At 32.2% G+C, this 21,590-nt stretch overlaps 3 protein-coding genes across 5 annotated transcripts in view; 1 reads left to right on the forward strand and 2 right to left on the reverse strand.

Moving 5' to 3' along the window:
- Window positions 1-283: 283 nt before the first annotated feature.
- LOC108906880 (ribosome production factor 2 homolog) lies at window positions 284-1,752 on the reverse strand. The gene is made up of 3 exons (XM_018710317.1): window positions 1,639-1,752; window positions 944-1,575; window positions 284-853 (listed from the first exon to the last, which is right to left on the reverse strand). The coding sequence occupies exons 1-3, from the start codon at window positions 1,659-1,661 to the stop codon at window positions 555-557; spliced, it is 954 nt and encodes a 317-aa protein (XP_018565833.1). The 5' UTR covers window positions 1,662-1,752; the 3' UTR covers window positions 284-554.
- A 457-nt stretch (window positions 1,753-2,209) lies between these two features.
- Window positions 2,210-2,984, reverse strand: LOC108906882 (5-demethoxyubiquinone hydroxylase, mitochondrial). The gene is made up of 2 exons (XM_018710318.1): window positions 2,608-2,984; window positions 2,210-2,548 (listed from the first exon to the last, which is right to left on the reverse strand). Exons 1-2 carry the CDS (start codon window positions 2,897-2,899, stop codon window positions 2,265-2,267), a joined length of 576 nt encoding a protein of 191 aa, XP_018565834.1. The 5' UTR covers window positions 2,900-2,984; the 3' UTR covers window positions 2,210-2,264.
- Window positions 2,985-3,811: 827 nt separating this feature from the next.
- The window catches only part of LOC108906879 (organic cation transporter protein), a 29,639-nt gene continuing 11,860 nt past the window's right edge, over window positions 3,812-21,590 (forward strand). The window contains exon 1 of one of the 3 annotated variants that reach the window (XM_018710314.2): window positions 3,812-3,905. In XM_018710314.2, coding sequence (XP_018565830.1) covers window positions 3,854-3,905 — 52 coding nt within the window. In that variant the 5' untranslated portion in view covers window positions 3,812-3,853. Of the gene's footprint in view, window positions 3,906-9,453; window positions 9,831-21,590 lie in introns of those variants that run through there. The other 2 variants (XM_018710315.2, XM_018710316.2) reach the window with 2 other exon arrangements.

A 21,590-nucleotide genomic window follows, 5' to 3' on the forward strand; every position in this document is an offset into this window, starting at 1 on the left:
TAAGTTTTTTTACAAAAATGTTTTGAATAAATTGAGATACTGAGATATGATTTTGACTATTTTAACACAAATGCTGTGCTAAAAAAAAATAATAAGTATTTTTTTAGAAATAAATACTTTTCGTAAACTAGGAAATAATTTATACACTGTGGAACAAAATGAAAAATTGTGTTTTAAATAAATATATTGAGGGAAAACTGGAAAAGAAGCATTTTTACAAAACATTTTTCGTAAACAAAAATATTAGAATGTATTAGAAAACAAAAAAACAAAAAATGTGGTTTTCAAAAATCGAAATTTTGGGGCACAATTTTAACCATTTAACTTTTTTGAAAAATTAATTATATTAAAAATAAGGTGTACGCATTTTGTACATCCTTGAGAAACAAAAAAAATCTAGATGAGTCAAAATTGACTTCTCTGTAGTGCTTCCTGCTCATAGTTACCTATTAAAAAAAACGATATATAATTTAAATTTTCTTAAACAACATTTTTTTCAAATCTTTTTAAAATAACCCGCTTGTACCTGTGAAAGACGGCACCACAATGACTTTCTACCCTTTCTTCTTTCCTATCCCGTTTATATCACCATTAACGACTATCGCCGTTTTCATTTTGGCTTTCTCAGCCTTTCTTTCGGCTGCAGTCTTCTTGAGTCCCTTCATCTTACGGGTTTGCAACTTGTTTATGTCTTGCTTGCCGAGATGCACACGGCCGTGTGTCGTACCCAACTCGTCAGTGCTTATGTTCTTCTTCTTGGTCACCTTGAGTTCCTTAGGTTTGCGACAAGCCTCCTTCATCAGATCTTCCTCGGGTAGTTTGCTGCGTCTGAGCACGAAGTCAACTCTGGGACCTTCGAGTACATTAAAATAACATGTAAATAAATATAAATCGTATCGAAACAAAATTTACACTGACCGGAAAATAAATTCGTTTGACTCACCTATTTCTTCCAGTTCTATTCTAGGGGTTCTGCACCCAGACTTCTTGAGCAAAACTTTATAAGACCTGAGCAGTATCTTGCCATCAGGCGTAGCATTAAAGCTAAGGGTATGTTCTATGCCTTGCAATCTAACATTCTCTACATATTCTCTATGAAAAAAATCTATAAATATTGACTTTAGTTGCTTTAATTCTTCTGACTGTTCCCACTGGGGTCCATTAAATATAAGACAGGGCTTAGTACCTATGGTTATTTTAGAAGCAGCAAATTCTTTTAACCCTTCATAAGATTCTACATATAGTTCTACCATATCTAACAAGGAGTAATTAAACATTCTACCTACAACTAAATTGTCGGGGCGTTTTTTACTATGTGACCCCATCATAAACAGAGGCGTTTCCAGTTTTTTACAAAAGTCTTCGACAGGCGTAGCGTTCTCAAATATAGTAATATCATTTTTACGAGATAGTCTCGCAGCTTCTGGTTTTTTTATGTCGTACAAATCTTTCAGAAGACTTCTGACCTTTTCGGATGTCTTCCTTCCTTGAAAAAACAACGCCTTCTTCGGTCCTTCTATCAACTGAGGCTCTTTTCGCATCAAAACTTTCTTACCTTTACGTGTGGTGGGTTTACTAAAACATCATACAAAAATCGAGTTGAAAATGTTCGGAATGTTTGCGCACGATTGTACTTACACCACACGTTGTATAACAGACATTTTCTTACGGTTTTCATGCAAATTTCACACTGTATTTATACACAACTTTTTTCTAACACGTGTTGACAAGAAAATTAACCTGCCCGATAGCCCGATGCCGAAGCGTTGCCAACATTCGCAACAGGTGATTCTAGGGACATTTTGCTGCCGCAAAATTTAAATAGCAACGATCATGTATAAAAAAGGAAATAAAGAATAAGTTCAATTTTTCAAATTATTAAATTATTGAAATATGAGCATATACAAATTTTTTGTTTTAAATTAGGTTTAATTAAAGGAACATATTTTTTGAAAGTTTAAAATAAATTCATACCTGTTACCAACACAAAAATATGAACCGAAAGAATTGTAGCGGGTTTTTCGAAAACAAATCTAATTGTTGATTTACCGAATTGTTCATTTAACGAAAATACATGCATTAAAAATATTATTTTTGATTTACGTTTATTAGACGAATATTTTATTTGAAGTAAATTTATGCTCGTTACTAAAACAAAAATATGATATGAAAGATTGTGGCAGGTTCTTAAAAAATAAAAAGCAAATGGTTACGAATATTTAAAATTTATTAAATAATTTAACATATGCACATTTTGATTATTTTCAAATGACTTTTGAAATGGCAATAGCTGCTTTACATCCCAGTTTGATTGCCCCAGAAAAAGCTTGATAAAAAGGCGTTTGTTCTGCCCCGTGGTCGATTCCAGTATCGTGATGCTCCTGCTCTTCATCTCTAAACTTTGTAATAGTCTCCAACAGTTCTTTATTGCATTCTGGATCTTCGAGCAAAGTTCTCAATTGATCGTTATAGTGATCTACGATAACCGTTTCCACAGCCACAGTGCAAGCCATTGCAGCTTTGTCACCAAGAAGAGCCGACCCAGCACCTACAAATTCAAATAAGAATCAAACACGTACTTAGGTTAATCAATAAGTAGTAAATCACCCAAAACGAATCCAGCAACATTCCAAATAGGTGTCATGACAGTTGGTCGAACTCTGTGTTTACGTATCAATTCTTCAAAAGTAGCTTTGTGGTGTTTTTCTTGCTCCCACATGTGTTGAATTAAAGGACCTTTGGAAGTTGCCCCTAATACTGCCATTTGACCAGCATAGATTCTGTCAGCTCCCAGTTCTCCAGCATGATCTACTCGTATTATCCTTTCTAAAGTTGCTCTATCTGTTATGGTACGTACGTTTTTTAAAAACAGCCACTGTTTCGTCCGCGTTGAAAACATTTTTAGCGGTTTATATCGCTAAACGACAGTTACAATTTTTTTTATTTAAAATTTGTAAATATAACCTATACTACATTGAATTAGATTTCAGTTTCGAATGATTCATCATTAGACTGTTAATAAAGCTGTCCAACCAATGAACCAATTAAAATATGGATATAATTACGAACTGTATCTGTCTTTTTCATCTGTTGCTATAAATAAATAGGCAACACACAATTCAAGTCGCTGGTATTTTGTATTGTATTGATATAAGCATAGCTTGTGTAGGCAAGGCATAATATAAAATTGTGTATTTAATTTTGTCAGCATGTTTATGAGTAAAATTGACATTACAGAATAACATGTATTATGGTTGTTATAAATAGATATTTCAAGACGAATGTAATTTATATCTTTAAGAGAATCATACACGACAAATACAGGAAATGGAGATATCATTATGAAATCATCAGAAAATTGAAAAACATTAATTAAGAACATTGTATTCAACGTTTTTTATGGAAACAGAAGTGGTACTTTGAATTAAACTGTATAAAATAACTTTTTGGTATGTTTTTACCGAGAAGTGTATATAATTCTTGTGCTTGTACATTGCACAAAATGGCACATTTAAAAAATAAATTAAATCTGAAAAATATTGGAAAACTAAATTTTAAAACACCGGTTACTAGCATCAGTAGCTAGCTTCTCATGATATGTCTAGGACATAATTTTGTCTCAAGTAAAATATTTAAAGAACTCGTGTTGCTTACACAAGTCAAACATTTTATTTTAAACAAGATAAATAACACGTAAAATGTAACATATTATTGGATAGATGTAACTATATGTGTAGGAAAACACAGATTATCTTATCTCATGTAAAAATTAAGACAAGACATATTGTTTGGTGGATGTCCACGAGTTCTCTACTAAATCCACAGAGTAGCTTATTTAATTAAATCCCTTAGGATGATCCAAGAAGATGGCGCTAACGAAGAAACCACATTCATTTCAACAACAGGTAAGAATTTTTTTTTTTTTCAACGCCGACCTATTCAAGTAATTCAAGAAATACCTATTTCACTTACAAGTTAAAATAAAAATACCTAAATACATAGGTGTGCTTGTAACAATTTTTGAATCCAAACATAATTTTTATAAGTTGAGTGAGAATCCTCACTCAACGCTTTTACATATAAAATATTTATTTTCTGTTATCAAATATTGGAATAGTTTATTCGGAAATTATTGTTTGGTTACAAATGTATATAAATGAATATCAGAATATTTGTTCCTTAAGGTCAGTGTTATATTCTTCAGAGCATTGGAAGAACCAATAACTTCGATTAATTACGTTAAAAGGTTACTCATCCGCTATTGGATGAAATGTAAATATGTGTACATTGTGGAACGATGTTTACATGCAGGAAGGAAATAAAAACAAAAGCGCTAAGTACCTACCTATCTGATGAAAAATATCGTTATCGAAATGAGCAATAAATTGTATGGTTTTAATTAAGCCTTAATTTATCTAAACCTTAAAAAAAATTATAAGTCAATACTCTTTCCATCATTCGTTAAATATTAACAAACGTTGGTATATTAATATGCACCCGTTACTAATTGTAGGTGTTACGTACTAATTTACGTTTTAAAATATATTTTTTCCGTTTTATATAAAAATGACCATAATAAAAAATTAATAAATAAAAATACTTATACCATTTTCATAAATTTGCGTGGACCTAGCCAGGAATTCAGTGCACATGCCTTCTTACCCAACGGCCAAAAGCCTAAAGTGATTCAATCTGAGTATTTTTTTTGTTTAAATTTATAATATATTAATTAAAACTATACAGAATGAATGTAATTTTTGAAACTTGCAGCATGCAGCAAGAAATAGGGGCGGCCACGACACCCCCTGCTACGCCCATGTAGATTTGAATTATATTTTAAAATAATATCTTTTAAAAAATTTTGATAAAATTTCCTCAATCTGTTTTGATTCGGAATTATTCTATGCTTGTAAGCTAATAATTCGAAATCGGAACACGTTACAAACAAATGACTAGAATATTTTTTTCTTCTTAGTAAGTAATAAAAAACTTCCATCTTTATTCCGTTTAAAACTCCGCCAATGGATTGTATAATTTATTATTGTGTACCTCAGATTATGATATGAATCATGCTTGATATACAGGGTGTTCCACCGGGAACTGCGTCGATCGATATTAGGAAAGTACTGCTCCTACGCAGGGCGAACACAACAAAAATATCTAGAGCTCTCTAGCACATCCGGTTATACCGGAAGTCGACACCAAGTTAAATGCGACACCCTATATTATTGCATTTTCGAATTCTACATGAAATTTGAAGGTCACTTTATTAAATATTCCCTGTACCTAGAAGATATTGATTTTGAGATATTAATTTTTAAAGACAAAAATTGACATGCAAGAGTACGCGGAGTTACAATTTTTCCGAGTCAACTGAAGAACCAATAACTTCAAGGTATGTACCAGGCTCGGTCGCTAAGCAGCAACTCGGCATTGAAATATTTGAAAAACTTGTTAATCTCACATTTATTTAGCCATACCCATATACATATTTGGTCGAACGAAACATGCAGGTGGTAGAAATGTATGCGCTCAGTTGAAGAATGAGCGTGCGGGCAAAGAACAATGCGCACTGTTGCTTTGGTCCATTGCGTCATAAAATTCAAGTCGCCTAGCAGTGCAGTGCGGGAATGCGGAATTTGGTGTGATTCAGATAATTTTAATTTATTATAGGCACCCTTCTATTAATCACTATATTACGATTACGAAGGGAAGAAATAAGAGGGATATTTGGTTCACTAATATTATTACAACATGGCATTTTGGAGACCTTCTGAAACGGAACAAAACGAAATTTACCATCAATATAATAAAATTGTTTGAGGTCATAAATAATTAAAATATGTTGTTGATCAAATGAACATATAATAGAAACTTTCTACACATTATATACAAATTATTATAATTTTCTACCATTAGCAGAAAACTTTTTTAGGGACGCCCATGAAACTCATTAAATTTGATTGCTCGTTTTTTTTATGCATGTTCAACTGACTTCGGAAAAACTTTACTCTATTCTCTTTGGAAATGAAAGAGAGTAATAAAACCCCGAGATAAGAACCGGCCATGGGCGTGGTAATATTTCGTTTCAGGTAATTATCGGGTAACACTAATGCTAACAGGTAATGGGTGTACATTAGTATATTTTACTGGATACATCATAGGGCAGGAGCCAGTGTATTGTGACAGATCAATCCAGTCTTAGAGCTGAATATACGAAGACGTGCTAGTGCAGTAGAGTAAAATTCGACTTGTATTTAGTGACTATTGTGCCAGCGGATATAATATTGTTTGGGTAAAATGTCGAGCTTATTAGCTTACGTACCTGCTAAACGCGTGAAAAGATGTGCGCTGTCTCAGAATGAGAAGATTATTATATTAAATGTATTTAATGCATTTAAACACCAAAATCCTACAACAGTGTTGACGACATCGTGGAAAAGTGTTCCAAAATGACAGGGATTGGAAAATCGACTAACTACAGACTTTTAAAGGAAACAAAAAATGAACAAGATACTGTAAATCCCCCAAAATCATCTACAGGGAGGTCAAAAGTCGTTATAGATGATTTCTTCAAAAATGTCATTCGCAGAAAAGTACACTCATTTTATTTTAAAAAAGAAATACCAACGCTAAACAAAATTTTAAGTGAACTTTCAGAGGACAACGATTTGCCAAAAATCAGTAGAAGCAAATTATGGGCCGTCTTACGAGAGTTGAATTTTTGCTGGGAAAAGCAGAACAGGAAGTCAGTTCTTATCGATAAAGATGAAATTATTTGTTGGCGAAGATCCTACTTAAGATCAATTAGAAAATTCCGTGACGAAGGGAGGAATATTTATTATCTAGACGAAACTTGGGTCAACGAGGGATATACTGTAACAAAAGTATGGCAAGATAAAAATGTAAAAAGTTTTCGACAAGCATTTTTGGATGGACTTTCAACAGGGTTCAAGGCACCTTCAGGTAAAGGGCGAAGATTAATAGTGACACATATAGGTAGTGCCAGTGGTTTTGTAGATGGCGGTTTACTTTTATTTGAATCTAAAAATACAGGTGACTATCACGAAGACATGAACGCAGATGTTTTCGAAGAGTATTTTACACAGATGTTGGATCTTATTCCTCCGGGGTCTGTAATTGTCATGGATAATGCCAGTTACCATTCACGGCAGACCGAGCGGACGCCTACGACTGCTTGGAGGAAAGCCGATATAATTCAATGGTTATCCGGAAAAAACATTTCTTTTGAAACAAATATGGTGAAAAAGGAACTTTTGACACTTGTCAATCTTAATAAAGATCAGAAAAAATATGTTATCGATGAAATGGCAACAAATCGCCAAATAACGGTACTACGGTTACCACCTTATCACTGTGAACTTAACCCAATCGAATTAGTCTGGGCGCAGGTAAAAGGAGATGTAGCGCGAAATAATACGACGTTTAAATTAAGTGACGTGAAAATTTTGTTAAAAAATTCCTTGGAACGAGTAACTGCAGATAACTGGCAAAGATGTATACATCATGTACAAAAAGAAGAGGAGAAAATGTGGGAACTCGATAATTTAATTGACGTTACTGTGGAACCTATCGTTATCAATCTAGGAGACGAAGATAATTCATCAGAATATTCAGAGGATGAATTTTAATATACCTACTTTTTTATTTTCTTTATTGTACATTTATACAACACTACATTTACTCACCATAATTTGAATTTTCAAAATACATATATTTTTGTGTGGAATAAAAGTCTATTCATTAAATTTAAATAAATATTTTGATAATAATATTGAATAATTTTATTTGAATTACTAAAAACCCTCTTAACCCGGTTATGATGCTTAAAGTAGCCTCATGTTTTGAAATGCTGTTTTTATATTGTTTACTTATAAGAGAAATGGACCGAGAAATTGAAGCGGCATAGACAAAGACGGATTGTCGGGGATTAAATTTTAGCTACCTGCTACAATTTAGTACAACCCGGTCACGCAATGTTTTTTTAAAAGTACACCTCATCTATACTGATAATACATAATATAAAAATATTGAATATAAGCACCAGTACTACATTTATTTACGATTTGCATACATAATAAGCTTTTATTACTCTCTTTCATTACTAAACAGACTTTAGTAACTCTTTTCAGGAGCGTGATATTAAGCGGTACCTGTAAAGGGCATAGGTAACGCTAAATTATGGCATACCAACAAATTAAAACATTTAATACTAGGTGTTTTATGTTTGCTGTTACATTTTGATAACTTCAAACAGCTATAACTTTGTTAACTTAAATAGGACACCCTGTATATTTTTACTCTGTCGTATGCAGATTGAAATTTCCTTTCAAGCCATATAAGCATTGTTAGGGTTGCCGTTACTACTTTTAGATATATTTGCAACTTTCTATTTTTTGGACAATTTTTCTCGTATCAGACCTGTCAAATTGGTCATGACCAGAGACACTCAAAAAACAATTGAAATAATTGGACATTTGTCAAGTTAGTTGTCAAATTATTGTTGTGTCTGAATAGTTTTTGCTGAAAATTTAAATAAAAATGCCTGGGGATCGTTTAAATTATAATACTAATGAGGATTATTTTAATTTGTTTGTTATTTATGGAAAATGTTAACAAAGTAATTTCAAGAATATGTAGAAAATCTACTGCTTTTTTCCATAAATAACAAACAAATCAAAATAATCCTCATAAGTATAATTTAAACGATCCCCAGGCAGTTTTTATTTAAATTTTCAGCAAAACCTATTACAGACATAACAATAATTTGACCACTAACTTGACAAAGGTCAAGTTATTTTAATTGTTTTGAGTGTTTTTGGTCATAGCCTATTTGACACGAGAAAAAGTGTCTAAAAAATAGAAAATTACAAATATCTCTAAAAGTAGTAACGGCAACCTTAACAATACCTATACAGGGTCGGAAAGTCCTCATGGTTCATCGGCCGTTACGTAAGAGCGATAAAGAAAGTCATAGAAATCCGTGCGATAGAGAAAGATGGCTATAATGAAGGCGTCTAATAGTCACCGCCCATTTCGTCCTTCCACAAATAAGATCTACTTCTTATTCACTTCATTTTTTTTTCAACCAGTTGTTTAATTACTCTTTCTTTTCCCCAAAAATTATTACTCTATACCTATGGGTAACTGCACTCGAACAGTCAGTGATTGGAAAAACAATGGAATTCATGATTATGAAGTGGTCACCACCTCTCCCTACAGCTCCCTGTTGTACGGTAGTTCCGCCACTGGACTTTTCTCTTAAAACAAAGCTAATCAAGCAAATATTTATACAACCTATCTTCAAAACAATACAGAAGCCTAAAAATAAATCGTATGCCAGTACTTGCGTGTACTCCAACCCCAGCAGTGTTTTTCCATCCAGACTTATCTCCGCATGATACTGTAGTAGCGATTATGTCCTCGAATAACCTCCCGCCACCCTCCAAACATGCACCTCCGTGATCTTGATTAAGCGAGGAGTCCGCAATCACGCGGGGGATTCTGTTTGAATTAAAATCTCCGTTGTTCCGTTCGTGGCGGACCTCTGGACTGATTGGACAGCACGTGGTGGTGATTTCCCCGAGATCGAGAAGTTGGAGAAAGTGCGGTACCGCTCGAGTCCACTATCAGTTGGCCGAAGAAGGCCGTGACTGTCGCGTGCGCCGTTCTTTTGTTTCCAGAGCACTCGGGATTTGGAAAATCGGACGGGTGTTTCCGCGATAGGTCTAGGCCGCCAAATTCGAAAGTTGTTCTTTGGAATAGAGCTGAAGGATTTTTTTCCAAGGAGAAAGACATGAGTAAGACGAGTAAGATACATAATTATGTTCAGTTCAACCAATTTAATAATGTTATTTTAGTTTTTGTTCTGATTTTGTCGTAGTTAAAAGTAATCAATTTATATTTGTAGTATTCCAATTATCTACTGTGCATCTAAAATTCTTTAAACAAAGTTGATAAATCTTGAATCGGGAAAACTATAGGGCTCGTTTGAATTTTATCGCCAATTTGTTTATATTTGTTAATGTGACATATTGTATACCATATCTTTTATTTTCTATTGGGAATTGATTTATTTTTTTTCGTATTGTTATTTGCCTCGGCGCTCAACATATTTTAATCTTTCCAAATTATTATTATTGTTTTTATGACAGCAACGTGACAAAGTACCAAAACAATTAAGGCGTAAATTTTTAAATATTATTGATTCAAATATAAAATGTTTGTTAATATTGATATTCTTTAGACAGCTTAGATAAAATAATAGTAATAGAAAAATGTAGCCTCATTTTTACAATTAAATTGTTAACGCTGTAAGTATATCTTGTTAAAATGCAATACTCGAATACAGTTCAGTTCAAGAAAAAATATGTACCTACTTTCTGAACCATACTATTAAAAAAATTACATTAATTTTCCGCAAATTTACCGTATTATTAGATTACAAACAAGGCCAAATAAAAACGCACTTCATAAGCCTTGATTTTCGTTGGTTTCACAATCAAAATCGGTGAGTTATGTGTTCAACTGTTCCAAACTCAAATACATTTTTGCCGCACCTGTAAAATGCTTGAGAAAAAACAGACCTCATAGCAGTATATTGAATAATTCCAACATAAATAGTGGGCCTGGCAAAAACATAAATAATTGAAAGTATCGCAGTATATGATAACTATTGTCTTTTGAGTAAATTCACCCTTGCCATCATAAAGCTAATTTCAGTTTGTTCAAAGCCCCATAAATATTGATTCGTTTAATTTTAACCTATTTTAGGTATTACAGCACAGGATTACATAAAAAATACCTCATGTTCATCAATTGTTTAATTTTTCTATTTGAAAGTGGTTGGCAAATATTTTAACTACCGTCACAGATCGAATTCCTGCATAATGAATTAGTTCCACCGTAAATATAATCGTAGATTCCAGAATCATAACATTTATACGGAATTGTTTACGAATTTCACGAAAAAAAGTACAAAGTCTAAAGGATTTGACCATATCTCTGGCTGGATTAATAAAAACTGTTGTTTATTAATTGATTCCAAAGCAGACTTTAACCGCTTATGTGGATTTTAAAAGATAAGTAGGCCATGACATTTATAATCTAGTAGATATCAATTCGAAAGTGTGCAAAAAAAATGGAAGACTAGGCTGAAGTGAAAGGATGCAAATAGGAACTATTTTGCAAAAATAAAAACAAAGCGTAAACTCGGTAATTTATTGATATATTGAAATCTGTAAGAAATTTAAAAACTTTTCAAGGAGCTTTTAAGGAAACAAGTTTATTTATGTTAATTTAAACACGCTGCATTTTCGTACCTCAGAAAATGTCTGTATGAATAAACTTTTTGAAACTATTGAGGATTTACATTGTTAAAATAGTATTTCCAATAAAAAATTATTATATATTTTTGTAAAACAACTAGTTTTTGAACTATTTTTTGACTATCTGACATGTTATTTTAAAATCGAAAAAAATCAGGAGTCTAAAATGATTTGCCCCCTCCAATAAACTGGAAGATATAATACCCAGAACAACTGCGCTGCCTTGTACACATATTTAAAGTGCAATTTGAAAAAATATTGAATTTCTTAAAGCTGCAGTGATCGGTACATTATATTGCAGTAACGCCATTTGAGCGTTTGTATGCGACAGATACTACTTAAACGAGATAAAATGAATTATTCTTGTTGAATTTTGACATAAAATAATCGTTATACTTATATCGGAGTTGCAGGGTCACAAATTGCATTGGATTACATGGGTATCAACTGCATTTCCACATATACCAGGAAATCCTTGAAAGCTGCATAAAATGATGTATGCTGCTTCCTGCATCATAAATATAGAATGCAAATAATGCCAAAAATGTTAGGTTCGGACGGTGTTTTAGTGTTTAAACAGTACTTTGATATTTAGGCCTAGATCTATTTGTAAGTTTGAGATGTACGAATATAATTTGTTTGCAAAATGTATTCAAAATAGGAGGGAAAGCAAAAGTATTACTACATTATAAACCAGAAGGCTTAAAATGGTTACAAGTTACAATAAGTGCTGACATTAGAATAGAAATTAGTCGGTGGTGTTAACATAAGAATAAGAATTACTGTGGTTAAACGATGAATAAAAAACCTCTGTTTCTTGCAATAATATTGTGCAATATGAATAAACGTTATAAATCCTGAATAACAAAAATACTTACTGGGAATATATCCACGAATCGCATCATATTTTTACAAGACAAGAATAAAGTATTATTTTCAACTAACATTTGTAAGCTCGAACTGGAAATTGTTTTGAAAAATTGTATGAGTACTGCTCTTATACAGGTTGTTTCCTAAGTAGAGATGAAAAATCCAGGGGCGTGTTCGGTCAAAAATAAAGGTTTTTTGTTATACAGGGTGAGTCAGTTTTTTGTAGACAAACTTTAACAGGAGATAGAACACATGTTTTTAAAAAGAAAAGTTCCAATAAACATATGTCGTAGAAGGCTTCATTTCCGAGATACAGGGTGTTGAATATAATTTTTTTTCTCGAATTTTCATTATAACTTATAAACGAATTCTTAGATTTTTTTCATGTTTGGGGGATAATGCCTATTAATGAAGGGGCATAAAACAAGCGGTAAGAATGTTCAAAAACTTGCACAGTGGCGGAGTGGAGGGGGTGCTCAATCCCTTTCTTAAACAGAACATCTACACCAATGAATATTTTTTTAAAAAACTGTTATTTTCATTATCTACATACAGTTTAACAAAAATAATGTCACGTCTTCTGTTTCGAAATTCCTGTGCGTTTCCGAGTTATTTTGATTTTTAGTGTTTGATGTGGTACTAAATTAATTTATTTATTATCAATTATCGGCTAAATATTTAATTCTTTCAACGAAACCTACCTAAATATGGTTTATTAAGGATTCTAAAAAGCCGAAATGTCTTATTCTTTTTCTCTTTCCAATGTAGTCAAAATAAATATTTGTTATATCAAGTCATACTCAAATACAAGACTTTTATAAGTTGAAATATGTTTAGTAGGTACACTAATTTTCACAATCCTTATATTTATTATGAGCTGCGTAAATACTAATGTACTGCAACTAAATTACAAAAAAAAACATTGAATGAACATTGATGTAAACGTTTATGGAGAAATTTTTTGAATTTAGAACAATATTTAAGTAACATCTTCTTAAAACTTTTTGACAACGGCACAATAATGTATTGTATGTATGTAATGTAACAGATTTCAACTTATAAAAGTCTTGTATTTGAGTATGGCTTGATATATAACAAATATTTATTTTGACTACATTGGAAAGAGAAAAAGAATAAGACATTTCGGCCTTTAGAATCCTTAACAAACCATATTTAGGTAGGTTTCGTTGATATAATTAAATATTTAACAGATAATTGATAATAAATAAATTATTTAATTTAGTACCACATCAAACTCTAAAAATCAAAATAACTCTTAAACGCACAGGAATTTCGAAACGGAAGAAGGGACATTATTTTTGTTAAACTGTATGTAGATAATGAAATAACAGTTTTTTAAAAAAATAGTCATTGGCGTAGAAGTTCTGTTTAAGAAAGGGTTGAGCACCCCCTCCATTCCGCCACTGTGCAAGTTTTTGAACATTCTTATCGCTTGTTTTATGCCACTTAATTAATAGACATTATCTCCCAAACATGAAAAAAATCTAAGCATTCGTTTATAAATTACTAGCTGACCCGGCAAACGTTGTGTTGCCATCTTGTGGAACTGTGGATGGAACAAAATAATATAAAAATCGCCATTAAAAATCAGGGGTTGATCGTATAAGGGTGAACATTTAGAACTGTATGTATTTTTCAATGCTGAATCATGAAAAAATAAAAACAGAAAATTTTGTCCAAAAAATAAAAAAAAAATTTGGGGTGGACCACCCTTAACATTTAGGGGTATGAAAAATAGATGTTGGCCGATTCTCAGACCTACTCAATATGCTCACAAAATTTCATGCGAATCGGTCAAGCCGTTTCGGAGGAGTACGGGAACGAACATTGTGACACGAGAATTTTATATATAAGATAATGAAAATTCGAGAAAAAAAAATATATTCAACACCCCGTATCTCGGAAACGAAGCCTTCTACGACATATGTTTATAGGAACTTTTCTTTTCAAAAACATGTATTCTATCTCCTGTTAAAGTTTGTCTACAAAAAACTGACTCACCCTGTATAAATGTGGGGTCTTAAGACAGCCATTGTCCAGATACGTGTCAAAATTTTTTAAAAAATCAGTTTTTAATTTGTAATTTCTAAACCGCTTGAGATAATTTAACCAAATTCGGTGTGCATATTTAGTATGAGAATAGGTATGTAACAATAAATTACCAGCTTTGGAAACTTACCAGGGGCGGAGGTGTGACTATCATCGATCATTGCCAAAACAATATATATCACCTTGTATAATGTTACAATAAAATAGGTCACCATATGCGCCATTGTATATTCTTCTTCTTCTTAATAATTCTTCTTATTCTTAATAATCATCGACGATATGCACACCTCCACCACTGGTATGTTTCTAAAGTTGGTAATTTTTTGTTTCATAGCCACTGTCATGCTAACGATTTAGCACGCCGAATTTGGTTAAATTATCTCAAACGTTTTAGAAATTAAAAATTAGAAACTGATTTTTTTTTTTAATTTTTGACACGCTGTAGCTGGACAATGGCTGTCCTAAGACCCCACATTTATATAACAAAAAACCCTTATTTTTGGCCACAGAATACGCCCCTGGATTTTTGACCTCTACTTAAGAAACACCCTGTTTATTATTTACAAATAAGACTACCTGAAAGATATTAAAAACATCTTGTCGGACTTGCCAAAAACGTGTTTATAAAATCATTCGATCTTTTTAAATCTACGGTGTATTACCACAGCTTATATAGCTCCCCAACTGTCTTGGCGGGAACGGTTAGCGTCGATTTCGTCGCGCAGCGTTTATGCCCCGCCTTTCAGCGGAAAATACGGCTTTGGCGTTTGTTCAGGCGAGTAGCGACAACGGGTCGTAAGAATTGCAATCATAGGCGTGAGTATAATTTCGTTGATTTATTTTTATTTTATATAATAATGAAAATGAAGATACCTTATTTGGACAATTGGAAATGCCAAACGATAACTTTGTTGAGCTCATTTGTAACACTAAAAAGATATTTCAAGATAATTTTGAACAATTATCCACAAAAAATAACATTTGTAGCACATTTCTTGAATTAATTAAAATACTACCTTTTAGTCATCCGTGTCATTCTTTTCCGAAAGAATTTGTACTTAGGTTATATTTAAGGATTAGAATTCATTATGCGTTATAAACTATAAACCAAAATTTTAGGAATATTTAAAAAATAAACTTATAATAATGGAGAAATCTGTAATGATTATATTTTTAATACTATACAGGGTGAGTCAGAAAGAATGGGTCAACAGTAAACTGGAGATACTAGACACCAAAATATTATGTTTGAACTCATCATGCCATTATACGAATGTCGCTGGTTTAAGAAATACAGGGTGTTTAAGATTTAAATTTTATTTTGAAATTTCTCAATAATTGGGAAAGTTTTAATAGCATGACTGAAAATTGGTACTAATGGGTTTTTTGGTGAGAGAATTATGAATTTGAAGCTTATTTTGACGTTGCTCCTAGAGGGCGCTAGTTCCACCATATTATTTAGGTAAATCAAAACATATTTTTTTTATCTGTTGACCTATGCTTCAGAAAAGTTAAAAATCTAAAAGAACGTTCAATTCTACATAAAAAGTGTACTTTTGTTTAGGTCACCTAACTTTATCGGTTTCTGAGTTATTTGCATTTAAAAGTTTCAATGTATTTTGTGGTGATTTTCTTTCAAGCGTCGATATTGCTATTTCTTTTCTAAGTAGGCTTGTGTCAAATTTTCATGTCAATAAATATTAGCGTATTTTGCATGCGTGTGATTTTATTATTCGTTCAAAATTGTTAGTTAGTGCTCAAAAAATGCCACGACATAATAATTTTTCAAACAGTGAGATGCGTGATATGATTTGTGTTTTTGCCCAGGCTAATTTTAATGGACATGCGGCGGCCCGAAGATATGAACACATGTACCCAAATAGATTGCAACCTAATTATAAACTATTTAGAAATCTTTACAACCGCTTAGGCGAATCTGGATCTTTTCGACCAAAAAGTAACCATGGTACTCCAAAATCGATCACAGTCGATGAAGAAGAGGAAATTTTAATTCGTGTTTCAGAAAACTCCGGTATGAGTACTCGTCGGTTAAGTGCGGCAACGGGGGTAAGCCAATCGTCCATTTGTAGAATTTTGAAAAAAGAAATGCTCCATCCATATCATTATACTCCGGTTCAGCAGTTATTGCCTCAAGATTTACCAGCTCGCCTACAATTTGCTCAGTTTGTACAAAATATGCAAATGGAAAACCCAGATTTCCTCAATAGGATTCTATTTACCGATGAGGCGACATTTACTAGACGGGGAGTTTTCAATTGGAAGAACAATCATTTGTGGGATTCCGAAAATCCGCATGCTGTAAAAGAAAAACATTTTCAGCATGAGTTTAAGGTGAATATTTGGTGTGGTTTAATTTCTGGTTTTTTCATAGGACCTTTTGAATTATCACCCAATCTAACTGGACCTCATTATTTAAACTTTCTTCAACATAATTTAAACGAGCTTCTAGATGATGTACCACTCGCTTTAAGAGAAAGTATGTGGTTTATGCACGACGGTGCGCCACCACATTTTGCCTTGCCGGTACGCCAGTATTTAAATGAACATTTTCCTCATCGGTGGATTGGCCGTGGGAGTGAATTTTGTTGGCCACCGAGAAGTCCAGACTTAAACCCTCTGGACTTCTCAGTATGGTCAAACTTGAAGGATGTGGTGTATCGGGAAGAAATTAATTCTGTTGAGGAGTTGCGGCAGAAAATACAAGTAGCCGCGAATGCATTTAAAAATAATAGGGACATTTTGTTTAATATTCAGAGACATTTAAGAGAGTGTATAGTAAAATGTATTGAGGTAGGTGGTGGACACATCCAGCATTTGATTTAAGGTTTGTTATTATTACTATTGTCAATAATTGAGAATAAAAAATCACCACAAAATACATACATTGAAACTTTTAAATGCAAATAACTTAGAAACCGATAAAGTTAGGCGACCTAAACAAGAGTATATTTTTTATGTAGAATTGGACGTTCTTTTAGATTTTTAACTTTTCTTAAGCATAGGTCAACAGATAAAAAAAATATGTTTTGATTTACCTAAATAATATGGCGGAACTAGCGCCCTCTAGGAGCAACGTCAAAATAAGCTTCAAATTCATAATTCTCACACCAAAAAACCCATTAGTACCAATTTTCAGAGTCATGCTATTAAAACTTTCCCAATTATTGAGAAATTTCAAAATAAAATTTAAACCTTAAACACCCTGTATTTCTAAAACCAACGACATTCGTATAAGGCATGATGAGCTCAAACATAATATTTTGGTGTCTAGTATCTCCAGCTTATTGTTGACCCATTCTTTCTGACTCACCCTGTATATATTATGTTATATTTTTTTGTATATTATATTGTAGGTATGTTTTATAAGTATTAGTCCAGGCTGTATCGTTGCTCCCGCTAGGAACATGATTCTCATTCGATTTTTTTTCATAATCTTACTAAAAAATGACCCTTGAAACATATTCGCATGTTGCCAGACGTTACTAATGGTCAAAAATTGTTTAAACAATTTTTTTTAAACAAATTCGTAATTTTCGATTTTTTCGCTCAAAATACATTTTTATAGGCTTTTTGGGGTATCCTGAACAAAAATGTTCATATTCAACTTTTCTATAAAATCTACCGTTTTCGAGATACTAACCATTTTTTGTTCGAAAAAACGCGATTTTAACCATTTTTTTCTCTAAGGATTACGTCAGTAAACAGGAGCTTACAACAAGGAATTTTAATTACTCTTCAAGTTTTCTTTTAATAATCGTTTAAAAATTAAAATAATTAAAAAAAACATGACTTTTTTAACTTTAAACCCTCTACGGTGAAAAAAAGATTTACCACACATATTTATGAGAACTATTAATTTGTGACAGAATCGTCGTAAAAATTTGACTGAGAATATTAGTTAAATGCAGCAACCAAATAGATTTATGTTAAAAACATCCAAAACGATGAATTAGAGCTTTAGTTTTGTCATTTTTCAACAATGCCAGCTTGATAAATAAGGAGATGGAATGCAATTTGGCGTCTAATCAACGTTAATAGCTGTAATCAATTTGCGACAAATACTAAAGAAGTATAGGAAATATTTTAAAAATTCGCTTTTACTCATTTTATAGTTCCGTGAATACAGGTACAATGCACTTGATAATAAATAACATTACCTTGACTCGAGATACCCATCTGCTATATGAACAGATTGTGTTAGAACTGTTACAACTTACAAATTTAAATATCAAGGAAAAGATAGGCTTTAGTTGCCTGTATATGACATATGATAGACATATACCTTTATTATCTTTTATCTTCATTATACTTCTTCAAATATGAAAAAATGCGTAAAATAATATTCAGGATAGCTATTTATTACATCGATGTCACTGATACAGCAACGTTCTACCCGCGTAAAACGTGCGTCGGAAAAATAAACGCTCTTGTGACCCCGCTGTAATGGAATGAAATTATTTTTATAAGGCAATTTTAGGAGCCAATTTAAAAAGTTTTTTAAATGAGAAATGAAAATTTTTATAAGGATAAATCAGACGTTAAATGCGCTCAATTTTGAACTATTGTTAACGAAATTATTATTTGGCTTTTATTATTACTTTTTGACGGTCGGAAAATTAAAACCTGTGAATTTTAGACTAAGTATGAGCTTCCACTCAGGACGGAGTCAAGCCGTGTCAAATTGATTACTTTTAGAAAGTCAAAGTGGTCGTCTGGTTTGGTAAAAAATATTAACGAAGCGTATGGAGTAGATACTGTCGTCTTTCAATATCTTTTTCCCGAGAATTACTTCTTTTAGGCTTTGCCTTGCCTAGCAATGATTTCGAGACTTTCTATGAGTACCTATTAATTTTGGGCAGCTTCCCCTTGGGGCATCCCATTTATAATAATTAAATATAATTATTATTTATGATTAGAATTATATTACTATTAATGTTACAATATTTTAAACAATTATACTATTTGATTATACAAAAATAAAATAACTAAACTCTAGCCTGTTCGTCAAGTATAAAAGTTTGTTCGAAATTAGCGCCTTACTTAAAGATGAATGTCAGAATGTTCCATCCGAAATTGATGATGAAACGCTTATTTCAACTCAAGAACTTGTAGAAAATAACGAAAAACTTATTATTTAAAAATTAAATAAAAAATAAATTAATATACTTTTATTGCTCTTAATATTTTTGTAAAATAAAAATAAAATAATTATCCTATACAATAAATTATCCAATAACTTTTTTATTTTTCGAGACCGCTAGGTCAATTATTATTATTAGGTTAATTTTACGATTTAAAAAGCTTATTTAGTTTAGTTTTGGTATAACTTTCAAGTCAATTTTAGCCATTTATAAAACCAAAAATCGAATATTTAAATTTTACTAATTACTTGCAAAAACCTTATTCCGGCTACAAAACCAAACAAAATGATCTTTTGTATTGTTAACATATATCGATTTAAAAAATTTATAATAATGTCTATTGTAAATATAATCTAATCCAAGATATTGTAAAAAGAAAATTTTAATTTGAAGTGTTATCATAATTTTCTTTAAGACTTTTTTTGCTCGCTTTAGACCTTCAATAAAATGATTGACCCATACCAAAAAATATACTATCTTAAAGTAGAAAATCTGCCGATTATTATGCTTTTTTTAAAATTAAAATCAGTTCAGTAGTTTTTGAGAAAAAATTCCGAAAGTTTGTCGATTTCGTCACTTTTTTCACTTTAAATTGTAAATATCTTGGAAACGAAGCATTTTTCGAATTTTTCTCAAAGAGCAAAAAGTGTTTATTTTGGTCCATTTTACAATTTAAACCATTTTCAAAGCCATCCGGTGAGTATTTTTTTTTTCAACTTTTTTGTTTATAACAATTGACTACGTCGAAAAATATATAAAAAATGTAAATTATCAGAAAAATACACTATAAAGAAAAAAAAGTTTCATGCCGTAGGTTTTTGTATTAAAAATTTAGTCGGTTCATGCCTTTTTTAAGGGGTGAACCGCTCGCCTATCAGGGTAAACGTCCAATCACAGTCCTTGTTGGGTTCGCAGTTCACCTTAATATTTAGGCAATTGGACTCCGGATTTTACTCATCTCTCATCTTATCGCCGTCTGGAACTGATGATCGACTTGTAGTCGGCGTGATACCGTAGTTTTATTTCGTAGTTCCCCAGGGGCTTGATTTTTGAAAACAGGAGAACTGATTCTCCAGAGAAAAAATTCACCTGACAAATTTCTCTTAAAAACTTAAACACTTATTTTTGAACGTTGAAGGAATCCAATTCTCTAGAGAATTTAATTTATGCCGTATGTCGAGGATATATTTGCAACTGACCAATCAGCGGGCAGAGTTTTCTTCAATATTTCAGTGCCATTATTGGCGACCCTGATGTTTAGTCACTTGATTTGATTTTGAAGTTTGTTTTGTAAATGTCATTATATTCGTCAGGGAGACTAGACATCTCCATGATATTCGTAGTAATTTAATATAACTTCAATTTGAATAGAAGTATATTTGAAAACACAAAAAATTTAATATTATTATAATTATGATGAAGCGTTCGTTCACGTCGAAAGCGCAAAAAAGAAATTAATGCTTAGAAACAATGAAGAACTTTTTAAAATGAAAGTTTTCTTCTACTTTCACTCACAAAAAGGCCCAAAAACAGTGGTCAGATATTGCTGAAACTTTAAATGGTTTAATTAATGTTGTCGCGGATGGTTTACAATTTCTGCAGCTTGCAAATTATTCATTATATTTAGAATTAATAATAAATTATTTGGATCCATTACAAATTTCAAATGATTACGCACCTGAGATGACATTTGGATTCAAACTATTCGGAGAAAACGCCAATTCCCCCGACAAAACCCTGTGGAATTATTTCTCTTGATATCTAGAGAAAATATTCCACAAAAAAATTTCAAAAATCACATTATCTGCGTGTCAAGAGAAAATGACGTAATTTTCTCTAATGAACTAATTCTCCTGTTTTCAAAAATCAAGCCCCAGTTCGAATTTCATAATATTCGAAAAACTTTTCAGCTTTCGAAACTGAGGTGATTTTTTCGGCGGTGTCGTCTGCTGCGGCATCAGAATTTGGGGGCGGCTGGGAGCTTCTTGGCGATTTCAGCGAAAATTTTGCAAAGTTATTTAGAAATAGTATTTTCCGCACCGCGCCTTCTGCTTCTCATGGAACGTATATAGTTTGGATTCCTTTGGACTTGATTTTCTGATGTGGCCGTCATTGGCCCTGCGTGAGCGGTTGGAGTTTG

This window comes from Anoplophora glabripennis, unplaced genomic scaffold, assembly GCF_000390285.2.
Source record: "Anoplophora glabripennis isolate ALB-LARVAE unplaced genomic scaffold, Agla_2.0 scaffold144, whole genome shotgun sequence".
Taxonomy (NCBI): domain Eukaryota; kingdom Metazoa; phylum Arthropoda; class Insecta; order Coleoptera; family Cerambycidae; genus Anoplophora; species Anoplophora glabripennis.

Excerpts from the sequence above, each read along its gene's own strand:
- LOC108906882 (XM_018710318.1), bottom strand. The coding sequence starts at position 2,899 with ATGTTTTCAACGCGGACGAAACAGTGGCTGTTTTTAAAAAACGTACGT. Across the intron at positions 2,549-2,607 it reads TGTTGCTGGATTCGTTTTGG|GTGCTGGGTCGGCTCTTCTT; the intron begins GTGATTTACTAC and ends TTGAATTTGTAG.
- LOC108906880 (XM_018710317.1), bottom strand. The coding sequence starts at position 1,661 with ATGTCTGTTATACAACGTGTGGT. Across the intron at positions 1,576-1,638 it reads TCTGTTATACAACGTGTGGT|TAAACCCACCACACGTAAAG; the intron begins GTAAGTACAATC and ends ATGATGTTTTAG. Across the intron at positions 854-943 it reads AATAGAACTGGAAGAAATAG|GTCCCAGAGTTGACTTCGTG; the intron begins GTGAGTCAAACG and ends ATGTACTCGAAG.